Here is a 27,030-nt window from a genome sequence, read left to right as displayed (position 1 = left end):
TTTCATTTTTTATTATATATAGCTATGTAGCTATTAATTAATATTTTTATGATTACATGTCAAAAATTCAATTGATTATTAAACAATTATAAATTATTTAAAAACATTATTCTTTATAACATAATAGCGTTTTTGACAAGTGATTTTTAAACAATTATCAATTATTTTAAAAAATTATTCTTTATAACATAATAGCTAGAATAAATTTTCTAATTGGTAGATTTGTGAAATAGTATTAATTTATTTGATAATAATTTATCAATATTACTATAAAACCACGTAATTAATTAATTAAATTTCTTCTATTACCAATCTGGACAAAATAAATACTTTTAGCTATTATTTTATAATGAATGTATGGATATTTCATTAGTGATATACGAGTATATATTTTAAAGTTAAAAGTTTTAATATAAGTGCGTATACATTAGAGGATCACAAATTTTGAGAAATTTTTTTGTATTTTAGAATCATGAATAGATTTAGATTTACATCTATTAATTTTGTGATTACCTAGTTAATTAGAATAAATATATGCGTTTAGGGTTAGTTTTACGGTATATTTAGGGTGGACTTTATCATCAATATTAATATTATTGTGACTTGTCTTTGAATTCACCAAGAAATATAAAAATGGTTGAATCGGGTAAAGCTAGAGCCTCAAAGAGAGGTAGAAAGGGGCGTAGTGGTGAAATCATGGAAGGTGAGATCTGGAAAGATTTTCCAGAGGATCTGTTTGAAGCAGTAATAGCAAGAGTTTCGATAGCAACGTTTTTCCGGTTCCGTTCAGTTTGTCGGAAGTGGAATTCATTGCTTACTTCTCAAACCTTCTCCCAGCTATGTGGCCAAGTAAAGCATGCTAAGCCTTGGTTCTACGCCATCACCAAGCGCAAGGGCGTGTTTATGGGAACCGGATCAATGTACGATCCTTCATCGAACAAGTGGTACCATCCAACTATGCCTGCTTTGCCATCCAAAGTGATCAAGTCACCAGTGGCATCAGCTGGAGGTCTCATCTGCTTCGTTGACTTCAGCTACAGAAGCTTCTACGTGTGTAACCCTCTGACAAGGTCATTCAAGGAGTTGCCAGCCAGGCCAGGGCCGGTGTGGCTGCGTGCAGTTGTAGGGATGACACAGATGCAGAATGGTGGGTATAAGATCCTTTGTGTTGGTATTCATGGGGACTACCAAGTGTACGACTCTGCAAATAACTCTTGGATTAGTCCAGGAAGCATGCCCCCGAGTATCAAGCTTCCACTAGCGCTCACGGTGTTCACGTGTAGGGAGGTTGCAACTGAGGGGAGGCTGTATTTCATGTGGTCAGATCCGCACGGGATCCTGTCTTATGAGGTGAACACCGGGATGTGGAGGCAGTACGTAGTCCCTGCCCCTCCTCATATGTGTTGGAGTGGTCACACAGTGGCAGAGAGCGGGGGCAGGATCATGCTGGTGGGGCTGCGGAAGGAGGATGCAGCGTCATGCGTATGCATATGGGAGTTGGAGATGACGACTCTGCAGTGGAAAGAGGTTGACAGAATGCCAAACGAATGGTGCTTGGAGTTTCGTGGAAAGAAGTGCGTTACAATGCATTGTCTGGGTAACGAAGCCTTGCTTATGCTGTCCCTCAGATCTAGCTACATGAATCGACTTTTTACGTACGATCTATCCACCCGGGAATGGCTCAAGCTCCCTGGCTCTGTGCTGCCGAATACCTGCACCGGGAGGCGGAAGACTCTATGGGTTGCCTATGGCATTGCTTTTCACCCTTGTTTGACTGCAATCCCATAGTTTAGATTTCTAACTCTACACTTCTATTGGGATGAAGAGCCATTGTTTTTTTCTTGTTTGTTCTTGGTGATTAGATGAAGAAAATTGTGATGCATCAAACAAACCATGTATAGGCTTATTATATAGTGGGGTAGAGGACACAATAGATGAATCTTCATTATTTTCACAATTTGCTTATTAGACTGATCACCAATCTTCACAATTGGTCGTCATTTGTTTAATGTTGCAAATTGAACATGAAATTTGAACAATGGGTTTTTGCAAGAATATGACACAAACGTCATCTTTTTTTGTTTCTGTTGTGCCTCAAAATACACATACGAGTGTGTATACATGAATGTACACATCTATCGCATTGTAATCACAAGTCTCCTATCAACAAATTTGGCACCTCCTACGTTCCCCTGAATTTGACGAGGGAGACGAATTGCGCGCCTCTGATCGCCTGCTTCTACTAGCAGCTCTGTTCCACCTCTATACTGCAATTTCCAACACCAAATTAAACTTTCTTCTAACATAATGAGAAAAGAAACATTAGTACATAAAACAATTTACATTGTACACACATACTTGGTATAGCTTGATCTCTGACTTGTCAAAACCTGGCATGAACAGATTCACAGATTTATTGGGCATATCAAACGTGACCGAAGATAAGATCTTGTTGGTAGTGTCTGAAAGTAGTTCTCTCGCATATGTACTATGATCACTAGCGATGATCTCATCCCAATGGGGGTGGTTGCTGAATTTGAGATGTGGAATGAGAGCATAAGGCAATGGTGCAAAGCTGTTCTTGACGGCTTCAGCTGATGCCGTTGGGGAATTTTGAGTAGGTATCCCAAATGCACCAGATATTTGTGCGCCAGCTTGAATCACACAACCCCAGTAGCGCAATGCTAAATTTAGCGATAATGGATTATCTGGGTTCAGCACAAGATAGCAGCCAAATCTATGAGGTTCTGCAAAGATAGAAGATCCTTTCTGTAGAAACAACATGGAGATAGTATCAGAAAATTCTTTAAACGCCTACAGAGATTTTATCCAGAAACTTGTCTCACTCCCACCTCCAATGTTTGTTCTAAGTAATCCCATATCTCTGAACTTGTTCGATTGACAGCATTGCCACTTAGACTCAGGGCATCGTCGACAAGTCTCAAGAGAGACGGCCCGGCCACCCTCCCCATATCAGTCTTTTCAGCCAGCATCCTCATATATTTCAAATACAATCTTCACAACGAGAAACAACAAACGATGTGAGCAAATAAAGGACACCAAGAAAACTGCTATTATCAGTTGACTAATAACCTTGCTTTACTGGTAGCACCGATCATACGTATAGTTTCTTCAGTGTTTACACCATCATAGACGACTACATCATACTTTGCTTTCCCACCTTTCCTCTCAGACAGGAAGAATCCCACGAGGCGTTCAAGTTCCAAAGAAGAAAATATGGAATCCATACCGGGAAGAACACCGAGCTCTTCACCAACTACCTACAAGAACAGTGATGCACGAAATAACCGATCAGCAAGTTTCTACATAAAACCGAAAAGAAAAGCCAATATCATGTGGTATACTAGTTGATTACAGAAGCTACTACGTACCTACCCCTTCAAGAATACCTTGTGTCATTTTGAGCTGTTGATCAGCTTGCTTGAGCTTCTTAAGGGGCTCGAGAATCATCTGCGATTAAGATTACTTCTGATTAGACGATCAAAACAACTAAACTCGGTATGCAGAAATGAAGGATGGAATGAACGGACCTTAGTGGTTTCTAGTCTAACAGCAGACAAATTGGCATTGCACTGGACTGGTGAAGATGATCCAATTTTACAGTCTAGAAGATACTCAGCGGTGGGATCTTGAGATTGTATCACCAGACATGTTTTGAGCCCTAATGTAGCATAATGCTGGATGCAGACAATCAGCAAAACATTTTCAGATTCATAACCAGAGATCTAATAATTCGAAAATCGATTAGTTAATCAAGCTGTAATTCGACTGGAAAATACGATTGAGCGGTCCTCGATTACATTGGAAGTTCAGGCATACCTGAGCTGCAAACACAGCGGCGGTAGTTTTTCCGGAGCCGCCTTTACCGAGGAAAGTCACCAATTTGGACGGTTGAAACTCAGCATTGGAGGCGGCGACGGCCAGAATCATAGGGTGAACTTTTTCTGGTTTCTTATTTACTCTTCTTATCTGAGCAGTTCTAACCGGAGAAAAATAGCGGAAATCTTGAGGCGGAAATAGTGATCGAGGAAGAAGGGGCGAAGGGCAGGATGCCATTGATTGCTTGATTGATTCTTTGCTTAATCAGAATGAAGTAATTGGGGAAGATATAAAAGGGTGAGAGTATTGAATGGGGAAGAAGAAGTTACAAATTAGGCCAGCAGCTTTTCGGAAATGCAATTTGTACCGTTGAATTTAATTTAATTTCTTGGTAAAATGCAAATTGCCCATAGACATACCAATTTCATTTAATTTGTTGATTGTTTCAGTATTTCATATTTATTAATATTGTTTAATTATATGTATATTTTTTGTGTTTACAGACTAATAAATTGGCCATAGATGCATTGCTGAATTGATTGACATTCAAGAATTAGGATTATGAATGATTGAATCACCTAAAAGTATATTGTTGAATAAATACTCTTCTAGTTTCCTCATAGTTAAGTCATTTTTCCATTTCGAAAAATTCACTTTTAGTTGAATTATTTTCATACTCTCTCCGTCCCACTCAAGATGGCCACATTCTTGAGTAGCACGAAATTTTATGAAGTGTTGTTAGATAGAATAAAGTAGAAAAAAAAATAGTTGAATATTTTAATGATGAGAGAGGAGAGAGGAGGTTATTTCCAAAATTGGAAAGTAGTCATCTTGATTGGGACAAACAAAAAAGGAAATATGGTCGTCTTGAATGTGATGGAGGGAGTATATAGTTGGAGTAAATTTTTTCTATTTTTTATTTTACTCTCTTTTACTTTATTCTTTGTACTTTATTCACTTCTACTTTATTCTATCTTACTTTTTTATCTATTTATTTAACACACTCATCATCCCTTCTTAAACTCTGTGCCAAAAAATTTCGCTTTAACTATGAGGGAACGGAGGGAGTACATTTTCAGCTGTATCCGTCTATATTTATTAACATTAATTGAAAAAAAAAAGAAAAGATATAAAAAACCAATAAAAGTTGAAGTTATATATTCCTTTCGTCCACACTAATTGACACTGTTTCACTCAAGTTTTAAGATTCACAGTGGAAATTAGGTGGAAAAGTTAGTCAAATGTGTGTCCTACTTTTGTATAGTAGTCTTATAATAAAATATAAGTGAGACGCGTTAGTCATGTATTATTTCAATTACCAAAAATACTTGTAAAAAGTAAGAGTGTCGATTAATCGTTAGTTTACCCTGATTTAAGACCTAATCTACCAACCATGTTAGACTATGTGATACACAGATAATAGCGATACTTTGATTGCTGATCTAATAAGCAAATTGTGAAAATAATAAAAATTTATCTGTTGTGTCCTCTACCCCACTACGTAAAAATCCTGCATTAACCCCAATAACAAACAAGAAAAAACCTATTGATGGCTTGTAGAATCAGAATCCAACAATATTTAAATAAAAGTGTAGAGTTAGAAATCTAAACTAAGGGATTGCAGTCAAACAAGTGAAAAGCAGTGCCGTGATAAATCACCTGGGTCTTCCGCCTAGTCAGCAGCACAGAGCCGGGGAGCTTGAGCCATTCCCGGGTGGACAGAGCCGGGGAGCTTGATAAAGTTCTCCGCACCATATGTTTGGCATTCTGTCAACCTCCTTCCACAGCAGAGTCATCATCTCCAACTCCCATATGCATACGCATGACGCTGCATCCTCCTTCAGCAGCCCCACCAACATGATCCTGCCCTCACTCTCCGCCAATACGCAATCATACAGACTCAGGTTAGGAGGGGTTGGGACTACGTACTGCCTCCACATCCCGGTGCTCACCTCATATGATAGGAGCCTGTCCGGCTTTGACCGCGTGAAATACAGCCTCCCCTCAATTGCAACCGCCTCACACATGAACGCCGTGAGCGCTAGTGGAAGCTTGATACTCGGGGGCATGCTTCCTGGACTAATCCAAGAGTTATTGCAGAGTCGTACACTTGGTAGTCCCTCTCACTATCAACACAAATGATCTTATACCCACCATTCTGCGTCTGCGTCATTCCTAAAGCTGCAGGCGACCACACCAGCTTCACAGGCCTCTCTTGCAACTCCTTGAATGACCTCGTCAGAGGGTTACACACGTAGAAGCTTCTGTAGTTGAAGTCAGCGAAGCAGATGAGACCTCCAGCTGATGCAACTGGAAACAGGGACTCTTTGGTTGGAAAAGCAGGCAAGGTTGGATGGTGCCACTTGTTCGATGAAGGATCGTACATTGCTCCCGTTCCCGTATATATGTCCTCGCAGGGGATGCCATAGAACCAAGGCTTAGCATGCTTTACTTGGCCACATTGCTGGGAGAAGCTTTGACAATTAATAAATGAATTCCACTTCTGACAAACGGAACCGGAACCGGAAAAACGTTGCTATCGGAACTCTAGCTAGTACACCTTCAAACAGATCCTCAGGATAATCTTTCCAGATCTCATCTTCCATTATTTCATCTTCTTTTCCAATTCCACAGCTACGCTCCTCTCTACACTTCTTTGAGGCTCTAGCTTTGCCCGATTTAACCATTTTTATACAATTTCCCATGGAATTCAATGACAACTCACAAAAATATTAATATTGATTATAAAGTCTTTATTTATACAGGCCCTAATTCTAAGACCATCTCCAACCATACACCAAAACTCATTTTTGGTGTAGATAATTTCCCCAACCATACACCAAACTCAAACCCGTTTTTGGGGTTTTCAATGGAATAACACCAAATATGGTGTTTACTCCAAAATTTTGTTAGCCAAATACTCAAAAATGGTGTAAAACTTAAATATGATGTAAATGGTTGGAGTAAAACTACTTTTTGGTATGAGGTATACTCAAAAATGGATTTGAGTTTAACATAAATGGTTGGAGATGGCCTAAGACATTAGAAAATACTGTAAAACTTAACCCTAATTTAGAACGGAAAGAAAACCAAAGCACAACTACTTTCCATATACAACTTAATGCTACTCCAAAATTAATTAGGAAATCCAATACTCTATATATCAAAACAATTTTTATGCAAATCAATACCATTAGGCAACTTATATAGTTTTCATATCCTTGATCGTCAATCAACTGCAGAAACATCTCAAACATTACATTACATAACATATTTTATACTAAATCACATAAAAAATATACAAAATCTGTCTTCAGTTTCCAGAAGGTAATTAACTCGAAGAAGTGAGATAGTTAACTGAACATTTACTTGAACTCTTGGTAGAGGATAGAGAGCTCTGCATCCCATGAAATGTTGGCTACTTGGGGGAAATTAAGAAGCTGTATGTATGTGTATCTGCTGCCATTTCTTGCACACACACACACATTAACATTATATTACTATGTCGTCTTCCATTCAACTATCACATTTGGCTGAATCCATCAATTTTACTATCCTTCCTACGTTCGACGATTTCCATGCCTGTTTGATATCCACAATTTAACCGAAAATCGAGATAACAAGAAAAATGGGAGCTTCTAGCATGTTGGGTTTTAAAAACTATAACAAGCAAACTAAGTCTATAGGAAGAGCTCTGAAGTGAATCAATAACTGCCAATTTTTCCTCTTGTTCAGTGAACAAAACAGGGCTACAAACTGAACCAATATATTTTTGCAAAACCAGAATTATAGGTATTAAAGGAGATTAACTGTTGTTCCGGCTATGTCTACATTTTCCTAAACAAATTACAACTGATCCCATATCTTCATGTATCTCAGATGCAGACTGACTTTTATTGTGAGACGACTTTAATAGCTCTTCTGTAGAAAGAACAACACTATATGCAATTCTGACCAAGAATCATATAGGATAAAAAACGCATTATTACAACTCCACATTTTCATGCATGAACTCTGATCCAAAGTGAAGTATTACAGGTTAATTGGCTAGAAGTTTGTATGCATCTCAGACAAAACGAAGAAAAAATATTATTTGGCAGATCTGTGCATCTGCTGGACACAGAGCTATATAATATGTACACCACACGATTAACGAATGATATGCACGTGTGATAATGATGAGACTTTGATTGTTGATCTACAGACAATATAATGTTATATTCTGATCCTTTGTTTCTTCCACAAGAGCAGAACCCGCAATACCCTCATGCGTTACACTAAAATATTGTTATTTTAAGGCAATCAAACTCACAATCATCTGTCACTGAGAAAATAATGAAGATTCCTCAGTGTCCTCTTCCCTACTATATATATTGACCAGATACATCAATATTTTCTTCGTTCAATCATAGATTCAATTCTAGCCCTTATTTTCACCAAGAACATAAAACTAATAGAAAACAATGGCTCTTCATCACGGCCGCTCTCTTAGTTTCCCATCTTCATCCCATCCTGCTGTTTCACAGTTCGAAGACAACTTATCCAGATTGAGGTCATCAGAAGATACTTGTTCATCGCTCTCATTATTCAATGGAAAAATAAATGGCCTAAGAAACTTGCATGAGAGCATTGACGATTTGCTTCTTTTGTCTCACATTCAACAGATTGTTTCCGAAGAATGTGTGGATGATTGCATTAAGCTATTGGATGCTTGCAGTTCAGTTAAAGATGCCATCTCTCTTGCAAAGGAAGATTTAAGAGATCTTCTTTCTGCAATAAGGAGAAAGGATGTTCAAGGCATCAATGCTTACCTTTCTTCCAGAAAGAAGTTGAAGAAAATGATACAAAAGTGTTTGAAGAACTTGAGGCATAGCTCCTCGGCCACTTGTGATAATGGTTCCATATTGAAGGATGCAGAGTCTGTTGCCATTTCCTTGCTCGAGTCTCTGTTGGCCTACGTGTTGGGGACAAATGTGTACGAAAGAAAGAGATGTTTGCTGTCAAAGCTGATGCAATCTAAGAAAGTATCCACTGACGAAAATGAGTTCAACAAGGTGGAATCATTCTTGCAACTGAACCAAGAAAACGAGCTCGTGAATCACATAAAAGAGATGGATTCAGACATTCAAGTTGTTGAAGAAGATCTCGAATCAATCTTCAGACAGTTGATCAAAACCAGAGTTTCCCTTCTCAACATTCTCTACATTTAGACTCATTATGAGATCAACAATTTTGTAGATTAGAAAAAAAGAAACAGAATGATGTATAGTTGTATATTTTTTCTTAAATTCTCAAATATCTCTACTATATGGCTTGTCTTTTTATTTTCTTGCTTTTTCTTATCTTTATTTTCTGATTAAACCAAGATAAAGATGTTCTAAATATCTAGATAAAAAAATGGTAAAAAATCATTCTAACTCTCATGTAGATAGATTTTCATAATTATCTGCATGTTTTTTAACTTGCTGTCTAGAAAAGATTAATGTAGTTAAAACGAAGAAAAATTTCAAAGAATATAAATATGATGAGATCATAAACACGAGGGACTTGCATAGTTGTATTGTTTAATGTTATCATTTGTTTTGAGATTCCAATTGTCTCTCATGAGAGAACAGTTATTGACTTTGTATCACATGCTTTCGCCAGTTAAATATCACCAATCACACAAGTTGTTGAGTTTTTATATACTACTCTATTTATGTAGAAAATCTGTTAGAAAATTTAAAATTGTATGATCACATTGAACAAATGGAAAATTAATGGGTAGAGAGACAACACACCTACAGGCTACAGTGGCTGATAATGTGGATCATAATGCAGGTTTCTCTACAATATACAAATGTTAAAGGAAACATTGCATAGACAAATGTATCCTTGAAAATTTGTTACATATTTCATTTTCCATCATCTCATAAAATTTGTTACATTTCACTTTTTACCATTTTTGGCATTATACTCATTGACAGATCTAGGGGGAAGGGGAGGAAGAAGAATGAGGGCACATGCATTCGGAGAGCCTTAATTTTCCTTAAATCGAGCCTAAAGTAGCATATCTACCCCCTACGTAGAGCGTAATGTATTTGTTTTCAGTTACCCCTTCTGTCCAAAAATAAAACAGACAAATTTTACTATTTTAGTCGTCCATCAAAATTAGACTAAGTCTTAAAATGGAAAGTTTTAAACCAATACTTACCCTACACATCACATCATTCTAAATGTGGATCCCACAATCCACTAACACTATTTCCACCACATACCCCCCCCCCCCCCCCCCTTACTGTACCAATTATTCATTAAAACTCATGTCATATACAATTTTGTCTATTTTTTTTGGATGGAGGGAGTATATAAATGTAGTAGTCCAGTAGTTTAGGTATTAGATTTTTATTAAGAGGTGTAGGAACCCTCAACAAGAATATAAACGCATCTTACTCTCTATGAGTTAAAATAAACATTTTTAAAGGTGGCCCACTTTTCTTTATGAGTTATCCCGACAAAGATGATCCATTAGTATAAATGAAAACACCTTGGTCTCTACTTTATTATCTCCCTCTTACTTTACTCTCTCCACTTCACACACGAATAAAATTGCATAAATTTATGTGCCGCCCAAGAAAGGAGTCATCTTCCTTGGAACGGAGGGAGTACTCTATTTATATCACTTTTGTATCTAATATTTACAATAATTTTAAATGAATATAATATGTACAATGATTTTACATTTTTAGAGGAATAATAAGTACATGTTTGCAAATTAGAAGCTAATGCAAGTTTATTTTATTAATGAAGCTAGTTTACTTAAATATTAATATAATATTATTCATTTTATTATTAAAAATAACATTAAATTGTAGTTAATATTTAAAATATTAAATTTATTAATATTTAAAATATTAAATCCCCCCTCCATTTTCTGGGCTTGGATTTGGCCAGATCCAGGATTTTAATTCAACGTGGGAAAAAATATACTCCCTCTGCCGTGAATAGGAGTCCTGTTTTCTCATTTTAGTCCATCCGCGAATAAGAGTCCCGGTTCATTTTTACCTTAAATGGTAAGAGGGTCTCGCCTTCCACTTACTCATTCCACTCACATTTCATTTAAAACTAATATATACAAGTGGGACCTCTATTCCACTAACTTTTTTCCACCCACTTTTCATAACATTTCTTAAAACCCGTGCCGCCCATGAATGAGACTCCTAATGGAGGACGGAGGGAGTATATTAAAAGAAATATTAAAAGTTTGAGGTCGGGCATTTATAAGGGAAATAAAAAATATTTTAAAATTATATACTCCCTCCGTCCCTGAAAATTTGTCACTTATTTCCATTTTCGTCCGTCCCTAAAATTTTGTCATCTATCACTTTTACTACTTTTGGCAGTAGTCTTCACATTCCACTAACTCATTCTCATTCATATTTTATTATAAATTAATATATAAAAGTAGGACCCACATGTCACTAACTTTTTCAACCCACTTTCTATTACATTTCTTATAACTCGTGCTGGGTCAAATGGTGACGAATTATAGGGGACGAGGGAGTAACAAATTAGTACTACATGAAATATATTGAGGAGGGGCAAATGCCCCTCGTGAGGCCCTACTAGATCCGGCCCTGAACTTCATATTCCGCTAACTAGAATATACTCCCTCCGTCCCAGATAATTTGGGACACTTTGACCCGGCACGGGTTTTAAGAAATCTAATGGAAAGTGAGTTGAAAAAGTTGGTGGGATGTGGGTCCTACTTTTAAAGTATTAGTTTTATAATAAAATGTGAGTAGGAATGAGTTAGTGGAATATGGGGTCCACTACCAAAAATGGTAAAAGTGAAGTGGGACAAATTATGTGGGATGATCCAAAATGGAATACTGGGTCGAATTATCTGGGACGGAGGGAGTAAGTTATTTCAGCTAATCCCCCCTAGGTCATCCTGAGTCCGACTCTAACCTGATTCCTAAACTAGGTTCATCCAGGCCTGACCCGAAGCCAACCTATAGTTAGGATTGTCAACTGCGCATCAGTTTGACATTGTCCATTTTTGGCGGAGCCATGCCCGCGTAGATTTTTATTTGGGTCGCTCCCAAAAGAACTTAAACTAAGGTCGAGTAACAATTTTTAGTGCTTCCAACTTTCATCCATTCTCCGATGTGGTATGGGTTTGCGACCCAACAACTCCCACCTCTTCACTTTGAAGATGCGTGTCTCTAGTTACATACTACTCCCTCCGTCCGCCATTAGGAGTTCCGATCACTTTTGAGCACTCGTCGTAGCCTTCATCGACGAGCTCCCACAAGTCCAATGAGGCAAATAGTGTCTTCATCTTCTTACACCAAAACTCAAAGTTCCCTCAAGCTTTTCTTTGCTCGAGAAATTCTAGTATTTTAACTAGGCTCTGACACCAAACTGTTGGATCATTGGCACTAGGATTTCACTTTGTTTTGATTGAGATAATGGTTGTATACCTTTTGTTTTAGGAGCTATTACGGAGATGAATTTTTACACGGAGAAAAAACTGATTCCTGAATTGATTTGAAAATGGTTCAGCTTACAAAAGACTCTTCAACTCTGCTAATTAAAGATGAAATACTAGATAATTCTTCTAGGAAATGAAAACGCATGCTTGAGTAGGGTTGACAATTTTTGGCACTACACGATAACACGACACGAACCCGCACGAAATTAATGGGTATGTGTCAAGACTTATTGGTTTCGTGTCCTTATCGTGTCGACACGATAACGACACGAAAACTTTGTGTCGTGTTCGTGTCGTGTTCGTGTTACATGTTAAGAAATAATATTAATATATTATAATATTATTATTATTTTATTTATTTAAAATTTTAAAATTAAAATTTAAAATTTAATATAAGAAATAATATTTATATATTATTATATTATTATTACAATGTCGTTATTGTGTCGTGTCATAAATTTATTGTTATCGTGTCGTGTTGACCCGTATTGGTTTGTGTCGTTAATGGATTCGTGTCGTGTTCGTGTCTAAGGGTAGCGGGTCGTGTTCGTGTTCGTGTTTGGAGTTTTCTTAACGGGTCGTGTTCGTGTTTTTTGTTATCGTGCCGTTCGACACGATAACGACACAACACGCACGATTTGTCATCCCTATGCTTGAGAATTAATGACTTGTGTCATAATTAGTCAACCTCCTAACGACACTCTAAACAAAAAAAATATAATTAAACTTGTGTTGCACATTGACTACAATTTTTAATGCTTTTTCATATCTAATTTTATGTTTAGTTTCCTTATCTTAATTTGTAACCGATTCATTGTGGAAGTGCAAACAATATTCCACATTGGAGAATGAACAAAAATTGTAAGCATATATATATGGGTTACTCCAACGCTATTAGTATGAGGTTTTTTTGGGAGTATCCTAAGAGCAAAATCGTAAGGGTTTTGCCCAAAACGGACAATATCATGCTAATATGGAGTTCGGGTTTGCACCACCGATCCCCGACACATTGCAAATCTTAAATAAGAATACTTGATTAAAGGATTAATAATAATAATATAATAACAAACATAGCACTGAAGGACAAAAAAAAATTGGGGTACAATTGTTGGCATTGGGTCCGCCACTGTGATCTTGCTGCCAACCATGATAGACTCTGTGACATACAGATAATGACGATACTTTGATTGCTATTCTAATAAACAAATAGTGAAAATAATGAAGATTCATCTATTGTGTCCTCTTTCCCACGCCTATACATGGTTGTTTGATGCATCACAATTTTCTTCATTCAATCATCATCACTTCTAACTTCTAACCCTTATCTTTGTTCAAAAATATAATGTGGAAATAAAATACTAATACAAAATATAAAAGGCTAATAAACTTTAAAGATCACATTGTATTATTCTTGATTCTACTTCATAGAACGAATCACGTATGTTCTTTATATATGAAAAATATAATCCTAATCCTAATCCTAATCCTAATCCTAGTAGAATTATATGGATATATCCATAAGGTAAATAAATCTATTCTCATCTTCTATTGATTTATGTATATCTTCTAACAATCTTCACCAAGAACAAATAAGAAACAAACAATTGATAGCTTGTAGATGTTGGAAATAGAATATTGGGGTCTCAAGAATATTTGTAAGAGGCACTTTAGAGTTTCAAGGAATTTAACATTAATAATGTTGTAGTTCCAAGTGTATAGTTTCTGGATGCATTTACTTCTCTAGTATTATAAATTGGGTGTACAATGTATCACAAAATCATCTCAATGAAATACAATTCCTAGTTTTATCATGGTATCAAGAGCAGCAACGGTTCTGTGGTTCAATCGAACTCAGAATTAAGATTCATCATTGTTCAAACCCTCCCAAACCTTTCAACTACAGATTCGGTAGAAATCTTTCAAACCTACACCCAAAAACAGCCAAAATCAAGTGAGTATCATTTAACATGACAAACACCTTTGAAAACGTCTCAACTGGATTCAAGTTCGATGGGAGTAACTTCCCTGTTTGGGAAAGAATCATGCGAATCAACGTTGGCAGTCGAGGGAAAATCCATCATCTCGAAGGAGATGAGGATCCTCCAAAAGCCGACGACCCAAAGTTCAAAATATGGCAGGTAGCAGATTTCACGGTTATCTCATGGTTGATCCAGAATATGGATCAAAAATTGGTGATTCAATTCGCTCAACATCAGACAACAAAGGAGATGTGGAAAAGTCTCAACACTACATTTGGAGTCAGGGCTGACCCTGTGCAAGTTTACGATCTGGAAATCAAGGCGAACAAGTTAGTACAAGGGAACGAGTCCCTTGAAAGTTACTGGAGCGATTTACAAAATCTGTGGGTGAACACAGATGCCCGGAAACCTTGTCCGTATGATTGTTGCAACAAAGCAATCAATACTTACCGAAAGGAACAAGAAATTAAATGCCTTTACCAATTTCTTGCCGGATTGGATGACAAGTATGACAACCTCGGAAGGGAGATGTTGAAGGATGAACCGACTGCCGAGACAGCCTTCGGCATCATCAAACAAGAAGAAGCAAGGGCTGGAATCTGGAGACCGACTGCCAAGCCCACCAACGCCGACATTGGCGCGGGCTTTGGTGCTCGCCAGGGAGCACCGTCGCCTCAGTTCGGCGGCCAAAACAGAGCAACGCAGCCACCGCCACCTCATCGGGGACCACTGCCACCACCACAATCTCGCAACAATTCTTCAAATCGGAGAGGAATCGACAAATCAAAGTTGTATTGTACCCATTGCGGGATGACGAAGCACACCAAAGAAACGTGTATCAAATTGGTTGGATTTCCGGAATGGTGGGAGGATGGGCATAAACTGAATCGGAGCTCAACCGGAAAAGGAAAAATGGCGGTAGGGAGAGAAGAGGGCAACGGATTTGTCGCCCCGACGGACAGCCAAGGGGCTACGCACGCCGAAAACGATGGCGGCGGATCGGTGGAGGTCTCGACCGGCGGCCGGCGGGTGGTGGGGTGTGAATGGAGGAGGCGATGACCAAGGAGTGTAAAGGGTTTGGGGCTTTGCCCTCAAAAACTTCAACTTTTCATAATTATATTTCTGCCCCACCCTTTTACATGACAGACCCCATAATTATCCAAAATCATTTGATAACCCCAGAATTAGTGTTAAGTGCCATAACACCCCTATTTCAATCCAAAATTGTTTTTGTGTTGAGAGATAATCCCGAAATATCCACTGCCTGTAAAGTCACAAAAATAGATCCGATAGATGAAAAAGGATAGATTTTTGATTGTGGGGCAACTGACACAATGTCCTACGATAGGTCCGACTTTGAAGAGTTGACTAAATCGAAAAGGATTTACATTGAAACAGTCAATGGGTAATTTACATCTGTCGAGGGATATGGAACTATTCAGATATCACCATCCTTGAAAATTTCTAATTGTCTCTTTGTGCCGGCTTTGTCTCAGAAATTACTATCTGTCAGTCACGTCACACGAGAACTCAATTGCACTCTCCTAATGCATTCAAAATTTTGTTTTCTACAGGATATCCGGACGGGGACGACTATTGGGCGTGGCACTGAGCATCATGGGTTATACTATGTGGACGAGACGGCTCAAACTGGCAAAGGAATGCTGGCTCACGGAACTTCAGAACGGGAAGCTTGGTTATGGCATAGGCGGTTAGGGCATCCGTCTTCTAGTTATTTAAAAATTTTATTTCCGCATCTAGATACAAATTCTGTTTTGCACTGTCAGACTTGTGTTTTGGCTAAGATCCATCGACAATCTTTCAAACCCAGTAATTCTAGAGTTGATGATATTTTTTCCTTAATTCATTCTAATGTGTGGGGTCCGTCTCCAGTTGTGGGTGGAAATGGTTTTAGATATTTTGTTTTATTTATTGATGATTGCACTCGCATGACATGGGTGTATTTTCTTAAAAATAAATCAGATGTGTTAGGTCTGATAATGTGGGAGAGTTTGTCAATACCCAAATGAAAGAATTTTGCACCACCAATGGTCTAATCCATCAAACTTCATGCGCCTACACCCCCGAACAGAATGGAGTAGCCGAAAGGAGAAACCGAATAATCCTTGAAATGACCCGAGCCATCATCCTAGATTCAAAAGTACCAAATTTTTTCTGGCCTGAAGCCGTGGCTACATCGGTTTACACCCTCAACCGCCTTCCTACCAAAGCCCTTGGCCTTAAAAAATCCTATCCAGATGATATCTAGCTTGTCTAAAGTTCCTCCACCCCTATCTCTTAAGCCATACATTTTTTGTTGTTCGGTATTTACCCATGTTCCAAAACACGAGCGGACAAAACTGTTCCTGTGTGCGACCAAATGTGTTTTTGTTGGATATGGGGTCAATCAGAAAGGATATAGGTGCTACAATCCAAAAACTTATCAAATGATTACCACAATAAACTGCACCTTCTTAGAATTTGAATTTTCTACACTACCCAACTTACCAGTCAGGGGGAGAGGGAAATAACTAGTGTTGACTCGATAAGTTGGCTGCTTATGTCAAATAACCATAATCCCACTAAAGGTCCACCAGAGCCAGATAATACTGCCGCCGAGTCTGTCTCAAACACATCTCAACCTGTGGTTCAAGGTGGCGCTCCAACACCGTCCTCTCCGATATCTGAGGTAAACAATCTTGTCGAGAACTTTGTTACTGCTACTGCTGACCCTGTCAATACAGAAAAAAGAATGAAGAGATTATAGACGAAGATACGGGGCAGTATATTATGCCACCTCGGAGTACCCGTGGTATTCCTCCCAAAAGATACACACCAGAGAGACCAAGTAAACGGGCAAGATACCCAATTGGAAGTGTGGCAAAGGCAAATCTAACAAAACTGGCAAGAGCTTTTGAGGCAGCCTTATATGGAGAAGAAGAAATCCCACAGACTGCAAAAGAAGCCCTAAAGATCGAACACTGGATAGAAGCAATGATGGTAGAATTGAGAGCCCTGGAAAGAAATAAGACGTGGAAGAAATGTCGGTTACCAAAAGGGAAACGAACTGTGGGGTGCAGGTGGGTCTTTACCATCAAACGAAGACCTAATGGAACCATCGAGAGATACAAGACTCGCCTCGTGGCTAAAGGTTATACTCAAAGCTATGGAGTTGATTACTCTGAAACCTTCTCACCAGTGGCAAAAATGAATACTGTCCGAGTTCTGCTTTCTATAGCTGCAAACAAGGATTGGCCCCTGCACCAGTTCGATGTCACCAATGCATTCTTGCATGGTGAACCGAAAAAAGAAGTCTACATGGAAGCTCCGCCAGGTTTCGAAGATGACTTTGAAGATGGAGAAGTCTGCCAATTGAAGAAAACCTTGTATGGGTTAAAATAGTCTCCGAGAGCTTGGTTCGGGAGATTTACAGAAGCCATGAAGAAGTACGACTATCTGCAGAGTAATGCCGATCACACTCTATTCCTGAAGAAGAGAGAGGATAAAATCACGTGTCTACTAATCTATGTCGATGATATGATCATCACAGGAGACGATTTTGAAGAGATAAAGCAGCTTAAGAAGAATTTGGCGACATAATTCGAAATGAAGGATTTGGGGGCCCTCAATTATTTTCTGGGAGTTGAAGTCTGATGCTCGTCAGGTTTGTTCCCTAGTTTTTCGTATGTAAATTTGAGTGTATCCAACTGATCAGGAAGTGATTCCCGACCCAACTGAGTCGTTGGTACGATAACCGGGACCTGGCTTCAAACAAATTTCCTCAACCCACTTCTACTGGTTAGTATAGTGGAGGTAAGGGTCGAATCCCACGAGGATGGACACGTTTAGATAACTGTGGTGACTTTCCTGGGTGTTTGGTTAGCTACCACGCTTGGGTTGAGATTTTACCTAGGCAGGAAGTAAAGGTAGTACTCTACTGACTAGTCGGCGGAAAAATAACAGACATGTGGGAGTGTTCATGAAAATAGGGGACAAGGTGTATCAGAGACTTATGGAAAGTAGACAGTTACTAAAAGAGGAAAATTAGACAACAAGGTATATCTGATGGCTGGGGCTTCTGACAGGTCTGGGCAGTACATCTGAAAAGTAGGGAACAAAAGCAAAAGTAACTTATAAAAGTAAAGTGGTCCAAGTAAAGTTGATTTTGACGTTTTCTTCTTCACCAAGTACTTCAGATTCGTAAATTAAAACTCAAGATCCATCGATTAAAACGCTCAAACTCAGATTAAACAATGAAACTGTAACTTGACTTCTACTAGCTGATATGCAAGGTGGTAATCACAACGCAGAAAAGAACTCATGCACGAAAGCTTGACTAAACATGGCTACACCTTGAATCAACAACCCTCGATAAGAAAACACTTAGAAATTGAAAGCAATAACTAGATCTAACTTTCCTAGGCAGAATGAAGCAAACTCGAACCAAAGCGACATGCGAAATAGAAACTTCATAACGTAAATGTTAGAATATAACAAAGTACTTCAAAAGAGCAACAACGATGAGTGTTTGCAAATAACCAACGATGAAAACAAGTAAACTTAAACTAGGAAAGCGATTAAGATTGTTTGTGCCACTCCGGGCGATGATACTCCTACACTGCCACGATAACTGGCTGGAACGCGGACTGATGACTTCTCCGGCAGACTCCGGACGTCAAGTAACCATGGCTGTGGCGAGGAACGAGAGGGTGGATAATGCTGAAGGATGGATCTTCTAGAGAGAATTCTACTAAGTGTTAATTTCGAATTACGAACGGAGAGCTTCTAACCCAACTCTTTCTCTCTCTCCAAGTGGCTTCTTTTATAGGGAGGCTTGCCCTTGCTTTTAGGGTAGACTTCTCCCGCATTTTGACCTTTTTGCCCTTGTCAATGATCATCCTAGCTATCTTCCTTCTCCATCTCGAGCCTTTTCTCTGGCATGCATCCTGGTCAGTATCGCACCCTTCTGGCGCCCTTTTCACTTGCGTCACCCGAATCGTCACCTACTGACTTGGATCCTTCAATCCTGCACACTTAAGCAACTGTTTTGCAGATAATACATGCAATTCACGACATACTGACCAGTAACCAAGGCTTAGAATTCGACTTATCAAACTGCTCACACTTACCACATGCTTGTCCTCAAGCGTGAAGACAAACAAAAAGAAATAAGTCGAATTCGAGCTTGGTTACTCCCCCTGACCGACTCTACCTAACTAGACCCAAGACTCTGACGCACAAGAAAAAAAACAAAATAACGGCACAAACACATAACACATATAGTCAACTTAAACACATAGAACAGGCTATATTTTCAACCACCCTTCCCCTCTAGATCAGGTGCAATCCGGCCTTAGGCAGCCTTGAACTTCCGCCGCCCCCCTTTTCTTCCCCAATCAGTATATCCGCTTGTCAGGATCACCCAATTCTAGGCCAAACATTGGGTTCACTCAGTCACTCATTCCTCACAGGGGGTGTTAGGAGTGTTTTCTCTCAATGCTTAACCACAGATGTTTCGGACTCAGATCTCACATGCAGCTCCCGAAGGTCTTTAAGGCTTGTAATGGGGCTAGTGGCTTGTAGTGTTTGGGGTAGTTGTCCCTAAGGCTCTAAGGTTCAAACAATAACTACTTATTTGATGAGGGAGAACTGTGTGCATTCGGGCTTCTAGCTAGGGCTTCTTCTTCGGCTGGACAATCTCTGACATTGGCTTCCAACTGGTCAGTAGCTTCTTTGTGGCTTCGCCACCCTTATTCCTTCTTCTCCTTTCTCTTTTTGTGGTCAAGTATCTGCGACCATTTTCTTCAAATTCCTTTTCTGTGGCTTTGCCACCCTTATTCCTTCTTCTATTTTTTGGATCTGGAAATCTCAGATCGATTTTCTCCTTCTTTCCTTGCTTTTCTTTTCTTCAGTTGGTCTCTTTTGTATGTCCTCCTGGGCAGTTGCTTCCTTGCCTCATGCCTTGCACGCACACAGTTCCAGTGGCTGATGGGTTATTTCGGGGTATAAGTTAGGCTAGAAAATGGGGTTCTAAGGGTAGATTATTTTTTTTTTTTTTTTGGGAGGGGGTTTCCTACTGCCTTCGGGGTTTGCTACACGCGGTCACCTTACCCTAGACATCATGTGGTAGCCTCTCTTCTTTTTTCAGTATTTAGTGGAAAGTGGTTCCTCTTTAGGCCTTTAACTCACCTTTTAAGAGGGTTTTCGTGTCTGTCCTAAGGGATGAGTTTTTCCTTCATACTCGCATCATCTATACTGACTAGGGGTTACTGAAGGGGGTGGTTTTTTGTTTTCCGGCATGCCCTATCTCCCTCAATTCCCCTCACCGTCAGTTCGAGGCAGTTGAGTTTTAAGCCCATTCATGAAACATAACACATAATTCCTAGACCTAACAAACCCTAAAAAAAACTAACATGCACTGACTCAAATAACACATATATACATGTCATACTGACCATTTGCTCCCCCCTCACTTCACAGGTGTCTGCCCCAGATACGTGATGTGAAGTGAAAATTGGGAATGGCTAGTATGATAGACACACACTTATAACAAACACATATTATATCTAAAAACTTCTCACACTTAGACTATGCAATAGGCTTAGTGGGAGAGTTTCAGATATATACCTAGATTTATAAACACAACAGAGCAATATATTTACAAACATGAACTATAAACATATAAACTCCTCACACTTAGACTACGCAGTAGGCTAAGTGTGAGGTGACATGCCACTACAAAACACAAAGAAAAACATAATAAAATACATGCACCGAAGTAGCAAACCCTTTACTTCTCACACTTAGACTATTAAATAGGCTAAGTGTTATGAATGGGGTTTGCATACAATTAAAACACATAAATCTACCTATTTAATAAAAGTACGAAAACATAAACAAAAGAAAAAAAACTTAAAAATTAAAAAGAAAACTAACTGGTCAGTTGGGGGTGGTTCGGTCAGATGTTCCTCCTGCTCCTTCTTGGGGCAGGGTTCTGTGCAGGTGGGTCCGGTTGTTCTTCTTCAGTAGGTCCGGTTTGGTTGTCACCATCCTCTTGTTGTCCCTCGCCGTCTTCTTCCTCAGGTCCGGTGGGTTTTTCTTCCTGTCCTCCATGTCCGCTTGGTCCAGCTCCATTGCTTGCTTTCCCTCGTGCCAACTCCTTTAGTATACTCTGCATTAGGGCTGTCAGTTTTGCCATCTCTGCCCGCGATTGTCTGTTCTCCTCAGCCAGCTCAGTCACTGCCCGCTCCAGGTTTTCTTGTCTCAGCCTCTGCGCTTGGTCGATCTGGGCAGCTTGCACTTCCTGGCCTTGTTGTGCCCTTCCTCCAGGGGCTTCTCCCATAGGGTAGAACTGGGGTACACCTTCTCTGTAGTACACCAAGTTGGTGCGGACGAAGAAGGGTATATCAAATAGGCCAGGAGCGTCGACCATGTACATTGGAGACAGGTCCTCTGCCTCTGTTATGATGATATTGTTGCGGACGAAGGCTCCTAGTATGTGGCAGAGCGACAAGTTTCTAGCTGGGTAGGTGGCTATCAGGTGGCATTGGTAGGCTGTCCAAAACCCTAGGTGCAGTTTCCTTCCATGCTTAGCGCACCATACCAAGTATAGTTCGGTCATGGACGTTCTTGCAGCGGAGTTGCTCTGCCCCAGTAGGTTGTAACCTAAGTAGAGCTGCACCAATCGCAGCATGGAATTGTTGAAGTGGGTGGATCTGGATTTTGTGGAGGCGAACTGGCCAGCATTGGGGTGGGTTAACTCCTCCCAGGCTTCCTGGGGCTCAAATTCTATATGTCGCCTCGGTACCCCCCCTTTCACGGCTTCTCCAGTCCGGCCCTATAGCCTCCTCCAGGCTACACATACCCAATCGCACAGTCCACTCTATCAGACTCATCGACAGTTCTCCACCAAATATCCTAAAAGAGATTGACACCTCGTCTAGGTCCGTAGTGAGTTGGAACCTAAACGTGGTGAAGAACTCCTTCGCCAATCTCACAGATATCTCTGGGTCCCTATTCTCTAACAGCCATTCAAAACCCAATGCTTCCATACTAGCCAGGAATGAATCACGAACAAACAACTCATCCAAAGAGGGTATATGGAGTACCTTTCCGCACTTGACTTGCTTGCTACTGTCATCCTTGTCGTCAAATGCATCTTGAAGCTTTTGGGTGTCGTAGTGCTTCATGTCCTCCATAAGCTCATCATTGAGCGTTACCCTCCACCGCCGGTACACGATCCTTTCTACCGGAGGGTGGACTAGTTCAAGGTGGTCGTCTGGGAGCTGTTGCTCGTGATAGTCTTCTTCTTCCAGAGAGATATCACTTTCTAAGTCAGAATCCTCGCTGGAATTGTAGTCTGTGTCGCTTGATCTCTCTTTCTCTTCCGGCTCTCTGATCACTATGCTTGCATTGGCAGTGCGCTGCTTCTTCATGACTTGTTTCTTCTTGACAGGGGCTTTCCCCTTCCTCTCCCTTTCTTGAATGTATTTGGTCTCTTCGACATCCATTGCCTCTGCTTCCTCGTCGGCTTGTTGAAGTGTCCTCCTGGGCGGTAGGCTCGGCCACCATGCGGGCACTAGTATCACTTTTTGCTGCCTCCTCCCGACCTACTGACTCTGATGCGAGGTCCAGACCCTCAGCCACCTTGTCAGTATTCTCCTCCTGGTCAGTCGGCGTTGCTGATACTGTCCCTGTTGCCAATTGGGTGTCCTCCTGGCTAGCATTCGAGGGCTCCTCCCCAGGTTTTGTAGGAGTAGTCCTCTCGTCATCACTCGAAACCTCCACTGCGTCCGCTGCTGTGTTTGCTCCTGCCTTGTTGGACGTCCATTTCCCTAAGCATCTCTGTGACACTCTTTGGGGTTTCTGCCTTTCTGCCTTGGGGTCGTTTTTCAACACTAGCCTCCTCTTTACAGGTTTCAATTTTGTTGCCACTGAGGCTTCCACTTGATGTGCTTCTGGTTCTTGTCTCTTCTCTTCAATGTGTTCGGCCCCTTTCGGTTGTTCGTCTGTCTTTTCCTCTACTGATTGGTGGGCTACCTCTTCCGACCTTTCCGTTTCCTTTGTTGCTTCCCCCTTTCCTACTGCCTGGGATGCGAGGTCCAGTACCTCAGCCACCCCTTCAGGGTTTATCACGATTCGATCTCCTTTGCCTAAAACCTTTTGGAATTCTTCATCCGTCATTATTCCTTGCTTCCTTGCCGTCTCGTTCAGATCTATCTCTTCCTCTGCTTCACCTTTCTCGCTCTCGCTTGCTCTCCCTTCACTCTCCTTGTCTTCTGTTTCTCTCCAGTTGGGATCCTAATAGGCTGAAAGAGGGCTGACGTCCAGCGGCTCTGTTTGTTGGTGTATGGGAGAAGGGTGGAAGGGTTCTGATTGTGCAGCAATTGTTGAGGGAATATTTTCGGACGTTGGAATTGAGGTTTTTGGGGTAGTAGTGGGTGGTTGTTCTGTGGTTGTGGTTGGGGTAGGGTTTGATGTCGCCGGTGCTCCTCCGGTTAAGCCAAATCCGGCTAGGGCTGCTGTCCAGTCTCTATTGGGGTCCTGTTGGCTTAGAAACGCCGCCAGTGCGTCTAGAGGAATCATCGCCGGAATTTGTGTCGTCGGCGGTGGTTGTGATCGTTGTGGGCTTGGCGGCCGCGGTTCGACTGTTGGCTGAGGTTCAGACGAGGCCCCGCCGGTGGTAGATGCTCGGTTGATGGTTGCCTTTTTCTTTGCCATGGCTGTACCGGTGGTGGTTTGCGGTGGTTTCTTTAGTGTGTGGTAGTTTTTCGGAGTGGGGGTTGCGGTTGTGGGAGAGAGAGTGCGGGTGAGGGTTTGTAAAGTGAAGGGGAGTAGGCGGTGGGGTGCTTTATAGAGTGGTGGGCAGTTGAGGGTTTTGACCGGTTGTAGGCGGTCGCTCGGTTGAGACGCTTCGTGTGGGAGGCGGTTGTGCTTGCTGGCAGCCGATTGGACGTTGCTTGTCACGTCCTTGCCTCACGCGCCTCCCAGTCTCTGCACTCGCCTGCAAAGCTGCAACACACCCAAAATTCAAACTTTACTCAACTCCCTCTTCTCAATTATCTAGAAATAGAAAAAGTAAATAAATGGCTCTTTAATATAATTCAAAGTTTCACCCAAGTGGTATTTTCGTGGTCAGTACGAACTCCGAATTAATATTTAAGATCCGAAAAAAAATCTTTTTGTTGTTTTTCTTTCTTGACTTAAATTAAATTACCAAATATTTACAATGTTTACATAATTACTAAGGGTATTTGATGTTTTACCTAGTCAGTAAGTACATTACATATGCCGCTGACCAAGTGAAACTTCAAATCCCTTTCCTACTGGTCATTTAGACGCTCTTAAAATGTAGTGGAATTTCTTCCACTACACACACCTCTTCATTTTCCCTGTATATTTTCAATCTATGTCCATTAACGACAAAAGGTTCAGAGTTAGGGATACTCCCTGAAATTTCGACCGCTCCATTAGCACGTAATGCAGTGATAATGTAAGGTCCTGCCCATTTGGATTTGAGTTTCCCAGGCATTAGCTTCAGTCTTGACTGGAAGAGTAGTACTTTCTGACCAACTTGGAGATCCTTGGTTCTCAGATTTTTGTCGTGCCACATCTTTGTTTTCTCTTTATACCACATGGCTGAGTCGAACGACTCCAATCTGAGTTCTTCCAGTTCTTGTAGTTGTAGCTTCCTTTCCTCTTCACAGGCCTTAGCATCCATATTAACCTGTTGTACTGCCCAGTATGCTCGGTGTTCCATTCCCACTGGCAAGTGACAAATCTTCCCAAAGACGATGCGATAGGGGGACATCCCTATAGGAGTTTTGTATGCTGTCCGATATGCCCACAGAGCATCTTCCAACCTTATGCTCCAATCTTTTCTGGAGGGGTTGACTGTCTTCTCAAAAATGCTCTTTATTTCCCTGTTTGAGATCTCTGCCTGCCCGTTGGCTTGGGGGTGGTAAGGACTGGATAGGCGGTGATGAACTCCGTATTTCTTCATCAAAGCTTCGACCGTTCGGTTGCAGAAGTGAGTCCCTGGATCGGAGTTGATTGCCCTTGGTATCCCAAATCGGCTGAATATATGACTCTTGAGGAACTTGGTGACTTCTTTAGATTCACAAGTGCTTGTGGCCTTGGCTTCTATCCATTTTGACACGTAGTCAACTGCCACTAAGATGTAGGAGTTCCCATAAGATGAGGGAAAAGGACCCATGAAGTCCATACCCCAGATGTCGAACACCTCACAAACTATCACTGGAACTTGTGGCATTTCATCTCTCGCGGAGATTCCACCGGTCAGTTGGCAACGGTCACAACCTTTGCAGAACTCGTATGCATCTCTATTCAGGGTTGGCCAGTAGAATCCGCTATCTAGCACCTTCCTGGCAGTCTTTCTTGGCCCGAAATGTCCTCCACATGCCAAGGAGTGGCAGTGCGTCAGTACATCCCGTTGCTCCCAGTCAGGAACACATCTTCTAATGACCTGGTCTGCTCCTACCTTCCACAAGTATGGATCGTCCCAGAAATAATACCTTGCTTCGCTCTTGATCTTCATCCTCTGAGCCTTTGTTACGTTTGGCACCATTGGCAGTTCTCCTGTTACTAAGTAGTTTGCCCAAGTCCGCATACCAGGGTTCCTGTCCCACTTTCTCCTTGCCCTTGGTTGTTGCGTCCTGACCAGTAAGTCTCATTACCTCTTCCCAATCGATTTTTTTCGCGGAGAAAATTACTTCACATAAATGCTCTTCCGGGAATCGATCCCTTACATCTTCACTGTTCCCTTCTTGTATTATTCTACTCAAGTGGTCTGCTACCTTGTTCTCAACTCCCTTCTTGTCTTCTACCTCCCAGTCGAATTCTTGTAGAAGCAGCACCCATCTGATCAGTCGGGGTTTTGACTCCTTCTTCGCGGTGAGATACTTGATCGCCGCATGATCAGTATAGACGATGACTCTGGATCCCAGTAGGTACTGTCTGAACTTCTCGAACGAATAGACAACCGCCAACATCTCCTTCTCGGTGGTGTCATAATTCCGTTGGGCTTGATTCAGGGTTTTTGATGCATAGAATATCACGTATCTTTTTCCGTCTATTTTCTGACCCAGCACGGCCCCCACTGCATAGTCACTAGCATCGCACATCACCTCGAAGGGGTGATCCCAGTCAGGAGCCTGAATGATCGGTGCAGAAATCAATTTTTCCTTGAGGAGGTTGAAAGCAGCCTTGCAATGCTCATCGAAGACGAATTCCACCTCGTTCTGGAGAAGCCTGGTAAGCGGTTGGGCAATCTTGGCGAAATCCTTGATAAATCTTCGATAAAATCCAGCATGGCCAAGGAAACCTCTTATTCCTTTCTGATCAGTAGGGAAGGGTAGTTTGGATATGACATCCAATTTAGCTTGATCCACCTAGATTCCTTTTTCTGATACCACGTGTCCTAGAACAATTCCTTCTGTAACCATAAAGTGGCGTTTCTCAAAGTTCAAGACCAGACTCCTTGCTTGACACCTTCCTAGCACCATATCCAAATGTTGCAAGCACGAGTCGAAAGAGTCTCCATAGACAGTGAAATCATCCATAAAGATTTCTATACAATCTTCAATCATGTCCGAGAATATGCTCATCATGCACCGTTGGAAAGTACCGGGGGCGTTGCATAGACCAAATGGCATACGCCTATACGCATAGGTTCCAAACGGGCACGTGAACGTGGTCTTATCCTGGTCCTCCGGG

The 27,030-nt window shown here is 40.9% G+C and overlaps 3 protein-coding genes and 2 pseudogenes across 3 annotated transcripts; 3 read left to right on the top strand and 2 right to left on the bottom strand.

Moving 5' to 3' along the window:
• The first annotated feature begins 633 nt into the window (after positions 1-633).
• Positions 634-1,839, top strand: LOC125220268 (F-box only protein 6 pseudogene; annotated as a pseudogene).
• An 84-nt stretch (positions 1,840-1,923) lies between these two features.
• Positions 1,924-4,175, bottom strand: LOC125219296 (P-loop containing nucleoside triphosphate hydrolases superfamily protein). The gene is made up of 7 exons (XM_048121236.2): positions 3,841-4,175; positions 3,552-3,698; positions 3,397-3,471; positions 3,094-3,281; positions 2,853-3,015; positions 2,359-2,769; positions 1,924-2,267 (listed from the first exon to the last, which is right to left on the bottom strand). Exons 1-7 carry the CDS (start codon positions 4,075-4,077, stop codon positions 2,136-2,138), a joined length of 1,353 nt encoding a protein of 450 aa, XP_047977193.1. The 5' UTR covers positions 4,078-4,175; the 3' UTR covers positions 1,924-2,135.
• Positions 4,176-5,450: 1,275 nt separating this feature from the next.
• Positions 5,451-6,545, bottom strand: LOC125220269 (F-box only protein 6 pseudogene; annotated as a pseudogene).
• A 1,735-nt stretch (positions 6,546-8,280) lies between these two features.
• On the top strand, positions 8,281-9,050 carry LOC125220270 (uncharacterized). The gene has a single exon (XM_048122430.2). The coding sequence runs from the start codon at positions 8,304-8,306 to the stop codon at positions 9,048-9,050; it is 747 nt and encodes a 248-aa protein (XP_047978387.1). The 5' UTR covers positions 8,281-8,303.
• Positions 9,051-14,283: 5,233 nt separating this feature from the next.
• Positions 14,284-17,697, top strand: LOC148934325 (uncharacterized). Its single transcript, XM_089062269.1, has 3 exons — positions 14,284-15,303; positions 15,870-16,006; positions 17,040-17,697. Exons 1-3 carry the CDS (start codon positions 14,284-14,286, stop codon positions 17,695-17,697), a joined length of 1,815 nt encoding a protein of 604 aa, XP_088918395.1.
• Positions 17,698-27,030: the final 9,333 nt, after the last annotated feature.

The sequence above is a fragment of the Salvia hispanica genome, chromosome 1 (genome assembly GCF_029641045.1).
Source record: "Salvia hispanica isolate PSC_SH4W2 chromosome 1, Shi_PSC_v1, whole genome shotgun sequence".
NCBI lineage: Eukaryota > Viridiplantae > Streptophyta > Magnoliopsida > Lamiales > Lamiaceae > Salvia > Salvia hispanica.
The sequence above is the reverse complement of the archived record's forward strand: the minus strand, read 5'-3'. Positions and strand labels throughout refer to the sequence as shown.